At 29.4% G+C, this 16,907-nt stretch overlaps 1 protein-coding gene across 2 annotated transcripts; it reads right to left on the minus strand.

Moving 5' to 3' along the window:
• Positions 1-6,964: 6,964 nt before the first annotated feature.
• Positions 6,965-11,382, minus strand: LOC105765033 (tobamovirus multiplication protein 2A). Of its 2 annotated transcripts, none has more exons than XM_012583916.2 (7): positions 11,297-11,382; positions 10,119-10,431; positions 9,366-9,465; positions 9,107-9,187; positions 8,909-9,013; positions 7,848-8,057; positions 6,965-7,359 (listed from the first exon to the last, which is right to left on the minus strand). In XM_012583916.2, exons 2-7 carry the CDS (start codon positions 10,355-10,357, stop codon positions 7,252-7,254), a joined length of 843 nt encoding a protein of 280 aa, XP_012439370.1. In that variant the 5' UTR covers positions 10,358-10,431; positions 11,297-11,382; the 3' UTR covers positions 6,965-7,251. The 2 variants fall into 2 exon arrangements, with proteins under 2 accessions (XP_012439370.1, XP_012439369.1); XM_012583915.2 differs by lacking the exon at positions 11,297-11,382 and adding an exon at positions 10,953-11,123.
• Between the last annotated feature and the right edge of the window lie 5,525 nt (positions 11,383-16,907).

Here is a 16,907-nt window from a genome sequence, read left to right on the forward strand (position 1 = left end):
ATTTTTTGTATTGAATCAGTCAAATAGTCCATTTTTTTCTTACTTTGTATTTGATGCATTAAAATTGCTATAATTTTGTGTATTATTAATAAATCATATGATATTATTTTATTAATAAATACATATTTTTTTAAATATTGGTGATGTATAATTTTATAAACCAATAATGTAAATTTATAATAATAAAAAAAGAAAAAGAAAAATAGGTTTCACTGTCAAGGGAATCTATTATTATCCAAACAAGTGTACAAAATTGTTAATCCTATAATAGCTGGAAAACATGTCAAGCCAGCTCAGCTCCTTCTTTCTTAAAAAGTCAAAGACTATGGTCTATATGCATTGCCAAAAATAATGAGAAATTTAATTTACATTGGCAACTTTTTAAGTAGTATCTTGGTTAAGGTTTTGCAAAGGTAATGATTGGAATAAGACTATGCCTTTTTCTTTTCTTTTTTTTTTTTCCAGTTGTTTCCTTTTTCTCTTATAGATCGTTTGCCATATAGCACTCGGATTTTATTAGTCCTTCATTTTTTTATAAAAAAAAATCCTTAAATTAGTTTTTTAATAATTTTGTCTATTTTATGATTCATAATAGGAGTTCATGCTTACCCTTTAATAATGTGTCTTACTATTACACTCAACACTTGTTGGTTAAATTAATATATTTTTAATTTAAGCGTATAACCAAATTTAACTTTTAACATTTACCTATTTTATTAATTTGACCATTAACCTTTAAAAAAAGTTGAACGGTTGTTTTTCTACTTACAATATTGACTAAAGGTAAATTTTAAACATGATAACACGCACATGTACTTCATGCTAATTTTTATTTTTTTAAAATAAATTTTATTTTTGAATATTTTTATAATTTTAAATTTTTTGTTGACGTAACATATAAGACAAATATTTTAGCCTTCAACGCCAACATCACTAAAAAATTAATATTTTAGTCAAGATTTTATTAAGAACACAATTTGACTTTTTGAAAGATTAATGACCAAATTGACAAAAAAAGTAATTGATATCTAAATTTGACATTATACCTTTTATTTAAGCTTTAGGCTATTTTTGGCATAATAATAAATTTAATCCCCAACATTCGCTTATTTTATCATTTTGATTCGATTCTTTTTCGATCACTTTGGTCCTAATTTTTTAATCACTTAACCCTCAATCTTAAAAATTTAGTTAAATTGCTTTTGGGGATGTAAAAGTTGATTGAACTACTAAAATTTTAACGACATTAACATGGTAACCCATGTAGTAATCTAAATATACATAAAAAAACATAAACTTATATGAAAATTAAAAAAATGTCAACAATGGAACACATGTGAACTATCACACAGGCTATCATGTTAGTGTCGTCAAAATTTTAACATTTCAATCAACTTTTTCTATTCAAAAGAAAGTAACTTGACTACAATTTAAAAGATAAAAGTCAAAAATTATAATAAAAAAGGCTAAATTCATAAAAAAATGTAAATATTAAAGCTAACTCATTATTTCTCTCTTTTTAAAAAAAAATCGAATAGGTCTTATTCTTAGATTTTTAGTCATGAAAACAATTGATTTTAACTAAAATACAAATTCTTTTAGAGAAACCAAATACCTCAATTACAAACAATTCTTGAGATATCAATTTGGAAAATTTATTTCGATCATTTTGTTACTTTTGATAAATTAAATAGTTTTAATAATATATTAGAAATTTAGATAAATTCTTTTGTAATAAAAAATAGTGACACATATCAAATTATAAGGTTTAGAAAAAAAAGAAAATAAAAGATATTTTTGTGTATATGTCAAATGAGCAAAATTTAACTTAAAAAGGGTCTTACAAGCCTCTAAACTTTTCCAAAAAATTAACTAAGTTGATATATATTTTACTTAATTAAACTTTTGAATGTTAAAATTACAATTAGTTAATTTTTTATCATTAAAGTTAACGGTAAACTATTATAGAATAACAACATTCATTTTTGGGGAAGGGTTTAGTCATGTGACATGATAAGATTGTGTAACGTGGTGGAAACGGGTATTTTACCTTTAAAATTTATAAAAAAATTATAAAAATCATAATTTTTAATAAAATTATAAAAATATTTTTAAAGATCATAAAAAACATTAATGTGCAAAATTATAAAATATAGAAAATTATAAAATTATTATAAATGATAAAAAATATAAATTATGAAAAATGTTTAAGATATAGAAAATTAATTAAAGTATTATAAAATAAAAATAAAAAATGTATTATTAAAAATTATTCAAAAAGAATATAAAATATTGAAAAAATAAAAATAATATAAAACTCCAAAAACGTAAAAATATAAAAATATTTACAATTTTATATATAGGTTCATTCTCATTTGCCTTCTCAACCTCTTATCTCACTTTAGTTTACAACTTAAAACACTCCCTTGTCATCGATAATGGACGAAGAGGATGTAAGCTTTCGGGAGGTCTGTGGTAAACGAGCATAGCAAATGACTTCAAGGATCAAATAAATATTTTATAATTTTTAATAGTTATTGAAGTATTAACGTTGGTTAGTATGCAAATGAAAAAAAAAATTAGTTTTTTTATATTTTTCATATATTTTTATTTTATTTTGTAGTTTTTATGCTTCATATAATTTTTTATAATTTTTAATGTTTAAAAGTCATTTTTATATTTTTATAATGCATATAATATTTTTTCAATTTTAATTATTTTTATAATTATATAAAAATTGTCATTTATAATAATTTTTATAAATTTCTATATTAATTTGTCATCAAATGACAATTAAATCACACTTAAAAAAGGAAAATAATACCTCAAAAAAGAACAGGAAAAAAAGTTGGTCCCCAAGGAAGAAATGTGTAGAAACAGGCCAACTTCAAAGTATATTTGCAAAGCTTTCTCTTTTCTTTTTCCCCCTTAAAAGGTCCAGCAATGCCTTGCCTTTAGTCGATGTCATTTGGTAGAAACACAGCATAGATCGATCTTATTTTCAACCCTTCTTTTACGCAAGCTTAAGCCTTACTTTATCTTTTCTCCACGGTGTCCACAAATCAAAAAATGCCATTGAAATCTCAAAAAGAAAAAGATAAAAAGGATAAGAATGCATGGAAATGGAATTAGCGCCAACTATTCTATGTACATGCGTTCATCAAAATCCACTATTGTAAAGTTTCTCTATCACTCGACAGAAAGTATGTATATCTTTACAGCCTTCACTTGGAAGCAGCATCCATGTACACTTTATTGGCTTTATACCCTCAAGTTCATATCTCATGACATGACAGTTCAATGTTTAAGCAACTGGCAAAGACAAGTCTGATGTTGCCAATTTGGATGTTATGAATTACTTAGTTATTAATCAGACACAGATTCTCAACTGTGAAAAGAGACGAAAGAACCTTAGAACGTGAAGAGATAACTTTTAAGTGTAAAGAACTGTTAAAAAGGTGTATATGTCGAATGCTATTTCAATTTTATTTAGCTATGTGTCTGCTGTTTGCTTGGCTAAGAGGTTTTGAGCACATATATGTATTGGATGGTCTGATACTTTTAAATTATAAATTTTTTTCTGGAGCAAATTCAATAACGCTGAAAATTCCATAGTCAGAACGATGATTAAAGCGGCAGTCAGATCCATCATGTGGGTCGGAAAGCTGACATTTGTACGGCTTGAATATGGCCTCTTCTATAATGCGAGCTAACATATCCTCTAAACTTCTATATATCAACTTTCCTCTCATATTTATAGAGTATTAAATGTTCATATTACTGAATAAATTAATTAATATCGAGTAATGAACAACTTTAAAAATATTTGATTAGTGTAACCATAGTTGAATTAGTGATTAATGTTAGGTGAAAAAATGATTTAGAAATATGTAAAATAAAATTACATTACATATACTAAAAATAAGTAAAACATCATTCTAATCTCTTTCAATTTTTATTTTGAATAAATTATTTTTAAATCAAAGCAAATTTAATTCATAATAATTTCAAAAGTGAATAGAATTAATATTTTCTATCAATTGTACATAAATTTGATAGATATAACAACAAATTAAACATTCAATATTTACAAAATACTTTAGCTTATATATGGAAAATGTATAAACCTTGAGAGCTAATTTTGTTATTATATAAATTGAATTATGTAAAATTGATCAAAAACATTAATGTTTTGGTTAATTGTTCTTAGATGCTCACTTTCCAAAATTGACAAATATTAGTGAGGCCAATTTGCTCAACATCGAAATAGAGAGGGATTAAAAAGATCTTTTTACCTTTTATAACTCTTCTCTTACACAGCCTCAAAAAAAAACTGTGTCAAGTATCACCAAGTGAAAGCTAGTAAATGGCTCTAATTTAATTTCTTTTAGTTTTTATTTTTTATTGTGTCCTAACACATCTTACCAAGTGTTGTTAGAAATTATTACCTGAGAGTTTTATCAAGATAGAGTAATGTGATGGTAAAAGCAATATTAGAGTTTAAAATGAAGATAAAGAGGAGATGAATAGATAATGTAGCACGCAATAGAATTTTTAAGAATGATATTTTATCATCAAAGTGATCTAAAAGTGATAAGAATTAAGATGCAATTATTAACCATTGATTAATGTCACATATCTCTTTAATATCGCAATATTGTTAGTTTGTTTCTTTCTCCATTAATATTTGGGTAAGAGTTTATAGTATTTTTAACCATGTTATGTGATTTATGATGGTTATTAAAAAAAAAGAAAGTTTTAATAAGAAAAATTAAGAGTTGTTGGGAAATGGGTTTCGCGTCACAGTCGCACAAGAGCCTTGTTGAAATTATACACCAAAAGTGTCAGCATCCAAACACTTAAAAAGAAAAAAGAAACCGAAATGGAGTTCACCTGATTCACGCCCCCCCAGATGGACAATTCTTTCAAGATCAAAATATAGTATTACTTTCACCAATTTTCCATCTACTTATCAAGACACATATTTTTACCATAAAGCATGGCGATGCCGATTAGTTAAGTATTTGAGAAGGTTGTATCACACTAATTTGTTAAATATAAATTTTATTTAGTCCATCAATAACATTACCATAAATCGATTAAAAGTTCAAAACCAGAGGCAAATTACCAAAACCTCCCCCTCTTTTTAAAATTCTTTCTTTGGATCCGTTGATTGTTTCAAGTCATGGACCACCACAAAGCAGAAGGTACAAAAATATTGATTAGTAGTTGTAATTAGTCATTTTCTTGTAAAATTACCCACCATCACTGCATATACAATTCAGAACCCTTCAATTTTAATTTTAAAAGCAGACAAACTTTCCCATCATTATCCTGATTATTTGAGGAATTGGATCAAGAATAAAGCTTTTGTTGAGGTTTGTCATCACTTAATTAGCGAATCATCAAAAGACAAAAATGGGAAGCTGTATGCTTTGAGCAAAATTTGATTTAATTCGAAAATTAAAAAAATTAAATTAAATTTCGAATTATTCAAATTATTTGAGTCAACTTGAATATATAATTTAAGTTTTGAGTTTTGAGTTTGAATCGAGTTTAATTTTATAATTCGAATAACTCGAATAATTCGAATAATAGATTTGTATAAATACCCTTTTATCACCGTCAAGTTTGAAAATGAATAAATTGATCTCTCTCGACAAAAAAAATTACAAAATAATTCAAAATAATTTTCAAAATTCAAAATATTTATAAAAATTTCAAAATTTATATTTTTAAAAAATTATAAAAATTTCAACAAAAATTATAAAAAATATATAAAGAAAGTTAAAAATTTAAAATTGTCTAGAATAATTTTGGGAATTGAATAAGAATTAATGATTCAAGTTTATTATACTAAAATATTTTTTATTTTGCTTTGAAAAAGTTTTTAAATATATATGGTTTCAAATTTATATGCTTTAACATGAAATTAGTTATACTGTAATACGATTTTAATTTGATAAGTTTAATTTTTTTAATTTAACTCAAATAATTTCACTCGATTCGACTCGACTCGATTCGAAAAAATTTTAAATCGAGTTAATATGATAAAATAAAGCTCGTTAACTCGATTAACCCCAAAATTTTCACTCGAATCCATCGAACACTCACCTTTATGCATTACACATAATCCTTTATCGTCAACTTTCATCACTACCAACTACTCAAAAAATATATTAACCCAAATGGAAACTGGAGCCGGGGGGGGGTCATCATTGATTTGTTTTGTTGTGTTGTGTTTATGAAATGGGGAATTTGAGGGTTTGGACCACAGAGTGGAGAAGGGTTTACCTTGGGGGCGTTTAAATGAATGCTGCGATGGGGACGCTATAAAAAAGAACAGTGAAACTGACTTCCACTTAACAATGCTACTAAATTACTGTCTTTTATTTAACCAACTACTGTGTTCGTGCGTTGGGAAATCAATTTCGAGGGAATAGAAGATGATGGTACGTTTGTTGACTTCTATTTTGGGGCGCTCTCCTTTCAACTACTTTTTACCATCGGTTCAGACTTCAACTTCACACCCATAGGTTGAAACCTACAAGGCTATGCCACGAGTTTGAAAAATTATTGGTATTATTCAAAGAGAAAAAAACATGGTTTATGTAAATTGATAATAAAAAAATACAACATTCTAATCTTACCATAATTGTCATGTATATAATTATATTCCGATCATTCATTTATTTATATTTTATATTGATTTAATTTGAATTTGTTAACTTTTTTTTCCTTTAATTCTTAACATATGCAATCCCTAACTCTTTTTTTTTTTTTTGTAAAATACTATGGAGCTTGTGGACGTCCATTATAAGCTTACTTTCTTTATCATTTTATGGCGTATTACCCTTTTACTGCATGGGAAAGAAGAGATAAGTGAAAAGGCAGAGTTGTATTTGCCTCCTCACTATATCTAATTGATGGGTAGCTACGACCCTCCTTGATGGCTGCAAAAGAATTTATAAGCCTAAACAGTTAAGCTCAGCTGCAACTTATTGTGAAACCCAACTGTAGCAGTCCAAATTTTACACACAAAAATGGTTTAAGCATTTGGAAAATGTTTGATCTCTAAAAGAGATCAAATGGAGCGGGAGTGGGAATACATATAAAGTAACTGAATTTGTGTATCCTACATAAGATCAACCAAAAGAAAAGAAAAAAAAAAAACCCTTAAGTTCTCATGCTATCTTTTAGGAAGCCAACCAAATCAAGATTTCTGCCAAAAACCCAGAATATCATTCTTCATCACATAATTGTGCAACGGCTTCTTTCTTCGGCTGGTGGTGGCACCACCTGCTGGTACCTGTTTGACTCTGCGGGGTTGTATGTGAACTCAGATGTATCCAGCCCATACTGATTCAATACATAACCAGTGAAAAACAATGTTAGAGCTACAAATTAAGCAAAAGGTTAAGAGAACAATAAGGAGAGCTAAACATTGGGGGTTAGAGGGAGGGGTTCTCCATTCTGATAATCTAAATATGCATTTTGGCCCACCGGCAACCAAAATATGATCTGTCCTAAATATATACGGAGAATTGCAGAATATTTTAGAATTTTACCAAAAGTAGTAGTTTGAGATTTTCTTATTGCTATTTACTGTCAGGTAGGATGTGTTGGCCAGAGAAAGAACATTCATTTAACACAAGCATTTGATTCAAGATTTTAGTATTCAAATTTACATAATAATCTTAAACCCTTAATGTTAGCACTTATCAGATTATTAATTCAACAGAAGGACCCCAGTCTCCAGAAAATCAAGTTATGATGTGAGAATTGGTGCAAGCAACGTTACAAGAGAAGACAATTATATGTCAATCTATCAAAGAGAAAGAAAGCACCTTTTCTCTCATACGTGCACTCCAAGCATCATTTCTACTGGGCCGTTGATCAAGGCTGACAGAAACAGGTACACCTGAAGCTGGAACTGAGGGTGGCCTGCTAATTAAAGGCTGTCTTTGTTCCCTTGGTGCAATGAACTCATCATCACTGTCATAATCAGCAGGAATATTGGCAGCCCTGACCATAAGTGCTAACAAGAAAATGAAAGCCTGCAAGTTCAAGTGGTTATCACACCCAATCTGTAATATTAGTGCCCACAGAAATTAAAGCAGCCTGGATGTTATTCTAGGAGACATCAGTGGCAGTTTTCAATTGATTCACGGCTTCATTTTGATGCAAAAACAGCACCAAAGCAATAAATATTCATTTTTCTGTGCCATTATCATCCAGCACGGGAAAAAAAAGGTCATAAAGCACAACTCCATCTGGTTTCTATGCATACAGAACATACAAGGCAACTTATCAACTTACTTTTGCTTTTGATAAATATAACACAGATTTCTCCAAGTGACAGTCTCTTATAACTGAAATAATTTCGTTTACAATCAGCTTATAATCCACACAGAAAAGAACAGAACAGAAAATGTCCCCATTAATGATAGATGATGAAGTTTTCAACTTCCCTTCATTATGATAAAATTAAATGCATTTGACTTTAATCTTTGATTACAGCCTTTAAATATGATCATATCTATTTGTGTATGCAGGATATATTCGCCACAGATAGACATCCAAGGCCAAACCCTAACTACTTAGTAAGAACAAGGAATCGTAGGCTATTCTGGGAATTGTCATCCCAAAGCATCCTGCCATATTTCCAAAAGCTAACTTAAAGTACAAAGAAACAAACTGCAAATGCCATGAATAAAAAATGAAGTTTGCATGTTTTAAATTAATAGGAAGTCCAAGGGGAATCCTTGTGCTAGAATTAACTTCCTTCAACGACTCTCAATCTATCAACTGAAGCTCAGTATTGAGCAGTAGAATGAACATGAGGGTACTTGCATGTGAAGTAATCTATAAGTCCTAGGGATTAGCGGCACAGTCACATTACTCTTACCTCTAGGACAACAATTCCGAGAGCAACCCATTTGAGAATAGTCCAGTTTTCTTCCAGAAATTCATATATCATGTCAAAATCTCCTGTCTTATCCGTAGGAATCTCCTAAAGAAATTAGCACAGATTAGATAAACAAGCAGACCATCTTCAATTGGATAAGGGTGCAGGAAGGGACCAAAAAGTTAACACAAAACTTACATCTTTCCAGCTTTTGTCAAAAAAAATGAAAGCTGCACATCCCAGTTCCACCAAGATCAACAAGATTACGAGCAGCGAATACTATGTTGCCTTAAGGAAACCAATCATCGTGAAAGAGAACAAAAATGATTGGAGAAGGAGGATTAACCAATTAGCTATCCGTGAACAACTAGATTATAACTTTGCTATGATGCTACATGATATCCACGTGACATCATTATTGCCACTTTGGAAAACATCAAATGAGTAATTAGGATACACAAGTCAAGCAACATAAATTCCTTGTCGCAGTGCCAATACAACCAAAACAGGATATAATGAAGAGAACCACACCTACTCCAATAAATAAATATAAAAACCTGCAAAATTAGAAATTGGACGGTCAAAACTCGAGAGAACATGCAGACAATTCTACTCAAATGAGCACTTGAAAACAAGCATATAAATAAATAAATTAGCACTATATCCTTCAATAATACACATGACCATGAGAAATCAGAGAACAAATAGTTGACTAGTCATGAACCAGAATGGTGGATACAAATTGCAGCTGCTCAAACTCAGCCTAGCTAGCCTCGGACGTTAAATCAAGATCAACACAATCTGAGCCCAAAATGATGACAGCATGATTGAGTTCTTCTCTTTCTTGCGTGAATCATAGATAACCAAGGGGGGAAAAGGAAGAATAGTTAGCACTCTCACTGCCTTGGAACTACCCTAGCTATTACCTATTTTGCAGGAATCATCAAGAGTCAAGACTAGCAAGCCTACGAGGTAACACCAAATCGCATTCCAAATATTAACTGCCACCAAGCCAACGGTAACATTGTATAACAAGTAAAATGACCCCACCACCAAGCATCAGGGGGATCTCGGAAGAAGAAACCATTAAAGCTAGTATGATTGGAATTCAAGGGCAGCGAATGAAGGGCAATTTTACATATTCTACATAGCCATATTTTGAAATAAGACAAAAAATATCTAATTATAAGCAAATATTGTGAACTCATACCATGCTTTTGGTAGATTATCAAATATACTAGACGAAAGAGACACAGCCATGAGCATTGGCCGACCAAGCTGTATCAAGTCTTGATCACTGCCCACAGGTGACAAAAGCATGACTGTATCAGCAGCATCTTTGTACTTAACAAACAAGTAGATTCCATATCCAACCATTGCCAAACCAGCAACAGTCATCAAAAAGTTCAAGAGCTTCAGCAAGCATTCTAAGCATCCTCTACAAGCCATCCTCAATAATGATCTTCGTTGATTTTATTGAAGTTCTAATAAGCATCTCCTATTTCACCAACTTGTAAAATTACCTTAAAAAAAAAAAAACTCACATTTACACATTACATCTATAATTGAATCATCAAAATGGGTATCTCAAATTGTAGAAGAAAATAGAATAATGTGAACTATTACAAACTCTTTTCATTATTTTAGAACTTTTTGCAAATAAAAAAGAAAGCAGCAAAAAACCTAGCTTCTTTCACATACAAAAGAAAAAGCATAACATTCTTTAAGAGCGTAAATTTCTGAAGATACAGATTTTTTAACTTACAATGTTATATACACACGCACACATACATAAATATCATGTTTTTCTCCTGATTTTTCCGAGGAATCAAATTGGGTTTTCAGAATTCTTGGTTCCAATGAGATCCCAGAAAAAAACGCTTTAATAAAATCATCTTATTTATGCAATGTAAAAAAGACATTAATCAATAATAAACAAAATTTCTACCTAACTTCACAAGTAAAATCAAAACCAATACAATGCTTGATATATAATTTCTAGTTTAAATCGCACGAAAAAAGATAAATTGATTCGAGCACTTACAGTTTTCGAGTGAGGAATTCGATTACGAAAAGTATTCAAAGGTTAGGAAAAAATAACGACAGTTTTTTTCTCAAAATTTTAGCTTATTTCTGGCATATTGATTTTTGTTTGCTCTTGTCAAAATCAAAATGCCATTATTGCCCCCTCTTGTAAGGATGCCGGATATTTAAATATTAGATATCAAACTATTACAGACTTCAGTATTGAGTAATCACAATGCAAAATCAAATAATTATATCATAAACAGATTAAGAATTAATGGAAACAAAAACAACAAATTGACTGCACCTATTAGACTAAAACCCATTCATTGCAACTACATATGAGAGAATTCGAAATCCTACTCATAAAATTGTAGATGATAAATCTCGAACTTGAAGCCTTCACCTTTGCCATTAAATATATATTAAATGGATTATATAGGTCTATCAAATATATGTATATATATCATTACATGGATGGTATTTTTATTTAAGGAAAAATAGTTTTAAAGATATGATTTTAAAAGAGTGAGTTAAGTTATTTTATTTTAAAATGTCATAAAAATCTAAAAATAAAAATCCACTTATTTTCTGATTTATGAAATGAGATTTTATCAGAATTTTATATAAATATAGCTAATATTTTATAGGGCAAATGAGACTAGAGATCCAAACCATTAGCAAAGAAATTGCAATAACTAGTTCAATAAATAGATTGATTTACATCTCATTCTTAATGATTTAATATACTTCGATCTTTTCATTAATACTTTGTTTTTCATTTATAATATGATTTATCACAAAAATTGTTTTCTTTCAAGAAATGTAATTTTATCTACATTCACTAATTAATAATTAAAATTAAATTAAAACTAAAAAATAGAATTTCACAACATTTACTATTATAATATTTATATTTTAAAAATAATTTCAAAAGATTATTTATTTAAATTTAGTCTAATATCAATTATCATGTTTCTAAAATTGAATTTATATATTATTATGTTTTAATTTTGTCATCATATAACTCAATTGGCATGGATATTGTTGCTAACGCAGGGGAACGTGAGTTCAAGTATGTTTAAGCGCATTATCCTCCTATTTATAAGTTGGGAAGGAATTATGAGTAGTTTTAAGCCTTGTGTCAAAAAGAGAAATACTTTACAATATTTTTTAATGATAGAATGAACCAAATTATAAAGAGACACGCGTCATAATTTAGAATGAATTTGTTGAAATGAATGACTGTAATATAAGAACAAGAATTTGGGCGGTGAGAAATTAGAATAGAAAATAGCAATGTTGTGGTGGAATAGCAATTTTAATAAAACCTTTATTGAATCGAGTTACAAATACGATAAAAAGATGTGCGAATAAAATACTTTAATGACTGTTTTCGTTGATATTATTTTATAATAATTATCATTTTTATATATTAGAAAGGAAAGTAGGGGCGGGAGAATAATAGAATACGTTTGGAATTTGGAGGGATGTAACCGTCGTTCAAAACAGAAAACACCAACTAACGGTCCAAATTTTATTCCCAACTAACCTTCTTATAGGCAAAAGTATCATTAAAATCCTATACTAGAAGTTCGAATTGTATTTTGCTCATTTTATTTAAAAATAGGTAAATTATTTATTTATATTAAATTAAAGAGTAAATTAGTTATTTCGTTAAAAATTTCATCTATTTTTACTATTAAGTGATGATGTGATTAACGAAGTAAGTAGGTAGCGACATGTGGAGTGACATGTATACCTCATGTACGACGTCAGCAAATATTAAAAAAAATTTAAAAACTTAAAATAAATATTTTTTTAATTATCATTTGAAAAACCAAGTTCAGGATGAACCCGAACAAATAATGATTAAAAATATAGAGAATTATTTTTTAATCATTTATTATAATTTTCATAATTTTAAATCATTTTAAAATAATTTTCTATATTAGAGTGTAGGTTGGAGTTAGACTCCAACACTCAAAATTCTAAAGAGTTCTACACATTTATCACATGTCATTCGCATGGAAGAAACGAAAATAAGAGAAAAAGTCCTATTAAGTTAAACAATTCTTTTATGAATCGTCTGGTGACTCAATCGGTAACTCAAGAGTGTAACATAAATTTTTTTATTGTGCCAATAGGTTGGATCGTATTCACCTTTGACCTTTTTTTCCTTATATGGCATGATGTTAGCAACAACTTAAAAAGTATCTTATGAGTGACACCATTCGAACCCATATCAATGAATTACTCTGTTACTTCAACTTGACTTCATCGAAAAAAAGAACCCTATAAATCAAGTGCACTGTGTGTATCTGTAAATTTTTTTTCCCTACTTGATAAAAATGATGGAATGGGAGTATGAAATAGTTAAATGTGCAACAAAGAAGGGTGGTCCAAAACTATTGGAATAAATTCAATCTATTGGAATAAAATTTTGTTGTAACTTAAAATAAAGAAAGATAAACGCTAGGAGAAAAGAAATATGGAAATAATTGTTGGTTGATTCACATTTTTATTGAGTTGAAGTGCTATTTAAATACATAAAAAATAACAACCACATCCTAGAGTTACGAGATTAGACCTTTAGTCTCGCAATCCGTGCAGCCTTAAGCAATTTCTTCGACTCAAATGTACCTAAGTCAGCCTAATTCTCATAAAGTAAGGATTCTCCCAGAATTCTTTCAAGGCACCAATTTATATAACGTAAGCAACACAAGCCAAAAAAAAATGCTCAAAAGAATAGAATAACCGTAGAAAAACAATGCACGAAAGGTGTTTAAGTAAATGCTCTCAATTTAGTATTCACAATTAAAGAATGAAATACAATGGGTGATTTATAACTGAGGGGCAGGCTCCCTATTTATAGTTAAGCTCCCCAAAATTCAACGGTCTAGCTAATTTTATATCGACAAACGAGATGAAGCTTATCCTTACAATTAAGGTATTTACAAGATTTACGCAATCAAATCAAATCAAATCAAATCTTATCATATATTATTCATTTTCCTATTTAACAAGGTAACCTAATTTTTCATATCTGCTTCATTGGGTTACCTAGGCTTCAAATAAACAGGCTTCTCCATCAGTTCTTTAAATCGGACCAATTTTTGTGGGTCAAATGATCCCCATCCAATTGATAGACCTCCATGGGATGAATTTTGTGCGATGGTCACAGGCTTTGCATTGCGGCCCATGAACTAGAATCAAACAATTACCAGATTTTATTATCAACAATCCCCTAAATTAGCAACAATAATGAAACAGAAAATCATCAAGGTTGTTTTGACTAAATCTTAAGCAGTTGAAGCACAACTTGAACACTCCTTCTTGCTTTAGTTGCTGCAAACTCCAAGTTTCTCTAAGAAACTCAAACTTGCTTATTGGTAAGAGCTTTGTAAATATATCAGCTATTTGAAATTTAGATTTGTAGTACTTTAAACCAATTAAACCTTTCTTCAGCACTTCTTTAAGAGAAAATAATTTGATATTGAAATGTTTCATTTTCCCATGAAAAATAGGATTGTTAGAGATAGAAATTGCAGCTTGATTATCAATGAACACTTTTGTGCATCCTTTTTGCTTCAAATCCGTTAAAAAAATTAACCAAAAAGGTTGATTGATAGCAGCACTAGTTGCAATAAATTCAACTTCTACTGTAATTTAAACCAAACTTGAAACAGTAACTTGAAATGCTTTTCAAATCATCAAGCGAACCTCCCCAATCACTATCTAAATAACCTTGCAAAACATAATCCTAATTTGCACAAAATCTGATTCCATAATCCAGTGTTCCTCTCACATATCTAAGGACTCTTTTAGCAGTTGTAAGATGTGTTTCAGTTGCACAATTCATAAATCTAGATAATAGACTTACAGAATGTAAGATATCAAGTCTTGTAGTCGTTAGATACATCAGGCAACCAACTTGATTTTTGTAAAAGGTTTTATCAACTTTTTCAGCTTCATTTTTTGCTTAGTTTCTCCTTTTGGCACATTGGAGTATCTACACTCTTACATTCATCCATTCTGAATTTTTTCAAAATTTTCTTAGCATACTTCTTCTGACAAATAAACACTTCTTCATTTTCCTACTTTATTTCCATTCCTAGACAGCAAGTCATTTCTCTCAAATCCGTCATCTCAAAAGTTTGCTTCATATCTTCTTTGGACTTTTTCACAAGTTCTTCATTGCTTCATGTGACCAGCAAATCATCCACATATAAAGAAGCAACAACAAAATTGATTTCATCACCTTTGATGTAGAGGGTAGCTTCATTGAGACTACTTTTGAAATCCAATTGCATTAAGTGCTCATCAATTTTGTTGTATCATACTCTTGACGCATGTTTCAGGCCATACAATCCTTCTTGAGCAAGTACATATCATCTCCTTGTCCTTTCATAGTAAAACCTTTAAGTTGCTTAAAAAAAATTCTTCCTCCAAGAAGCCATTCAAGAATTTTGATTTAACATCAAATTGATAGACTTTCCAGCTCTTTTGTGCAACTGCCACAGGCAACAACCTGATTGTATCTAGCTTAGCGACAAGAGCAAAAGCCTCAGAAAAATTAACACAAAAAATCTAAGCATACCCTTTTACAACAAGTCTAACTTTATGTTTGTTGATCGAGCTATCGAGATTCAGTTGGTTCTAAATGTAATGGCCCAAATTCAAAATTATTGGAATAGTGGTTTCGTAACCACAAATCCAATTTAAAGAGAAATTTATTTTAAATATTTTTACATGAATATTGATATGATAGGAAAAATCGTATGAAAATATCGATAGAAAAATTTTACTGATTAAGCGGTTAGTTAGAAAAAGAAATTATTGAAGAAATTAGGTAAAAATAAGATATCGAGACTTCGATCTCGTAAAACCGAGTCAAAAATATTTTTATAAATCTTTATGAAGTGTTAATAATATGGTATTAAAATTTCGTTAGAAAATTTTAATGTTTGGGTAGTCAATTAAGTAAAAAGGACTAAATTGAAAAAGGTGTAAAAGTTACTAGAGGGATTAAATAGCTCAATTGTGAAATGAGGAGGGACATAAATTGCAAATAACCCCAAAAGGAGATATTTTGGGCGGCATACGCTGAGAAAAATCAGGAGAATTGAAGAAATAAGGGTAAAATTGGAATATTACAAAATTTGCTTTAAAAGTTAGGACTAAAGTGGAATTATCTAGATTCCTCTTTATTTTTCTGCATTCCCATCAGCCAAAAACGTCCTAAGGGTTTCTTCAAGCTGGTTTTTCATAATTTTTGCCCCAAATGAGTTAATTCTTGCCTTTTTCTTGTAATTTTTGTGTTTCTAAGACTTTTACAACTAGGTCCTATTACTAAATTCATTAGTTTTTGATTTTATGAATGATATTGAAAGTTGATATGAATATGTGCTGGAAGTTTATGAGTAAATAGGATGAAATTGATGCTTTAATTTGTTTATTAGATTATTTTATTAGGTAATTCCAATAGAAATTGATTTGTAGGACCTAATTGTGAAAAATTTTGGAATTAAAATTTAGTGCTGAAATTCTGATTTCCAAAGGTTATAAGGTAGTTTAAAGTGATATAATAAAGTGTTGATTGAGAAAAATCAGCTCAATTGAGAGGTTAATTGAGCAGGGACGAAATTATCATTGTTGAAAGTTTAAGGGAAAAATGGTAATTAACACCATACACTAAAACAGTTTTGGACAGCAGCAGTACTCTGACTTTGAAAAATCACCAAAAATTGTAGAGATCAAATTAAAGGATGAATAAAATATGAAATTAAATCTTATTGAGTCTAGTTTCTTATAAAAGAAACGGTGTAAGCAATGGAATTGTAAATCATGAGATATAATAGATTTTGTGAGACAAGGTCAGAATGAATTCGGATTCCCCTGTTTTGACTTTGGAAAATCATTAAAAATTGTAAAAAAATTATTATGAGTTATAATTTATATGGTTAGAATCCTT

This window comes from Gossypium raimondii, chromosome 12 (genome assembly GCF_025698545.1).
Source record: "Gossypium raimondii isolate GPD5lz chromosome 12, ASM2569854v1, whole genome shotgun sequence".
In the NCBI taxonomy this organism is placed as follows: Eukaryota; Viridiplantae; Streptophyta; class Magnoliopsida; order Malvales; family Malvaceae; genus Gossypium; species Gossypium raimondii.

What these genes read in the sequence shown, in the direction of transcription:
- LOC105765033 (XM_012583916.2), bottom strand. Translation starts at nt 10,357, where the DNA reads ATGGCTTGTAGAGGATGCTTAGAATGCTTGCTGAAGCTCTTGAACTTT. An exon ending in GATAATCTACCAAAAGCATG is followed by an intron (nt 9,466 to 10,118) that starts GTATGAGTTCAC and finishes CTAATTTTGCAG; the next exon opens with GTTTTTATATTTATTTATTG. An exon ending in TTGACAAAAGCTGGAAAGAT is followed by an intron (nt 9,014 to 9,106) that starts GTAAGTTTTGTG and finishes TAATTTCTTTAG; the next exon opens with GAGATTCCTACGGATAAGAC.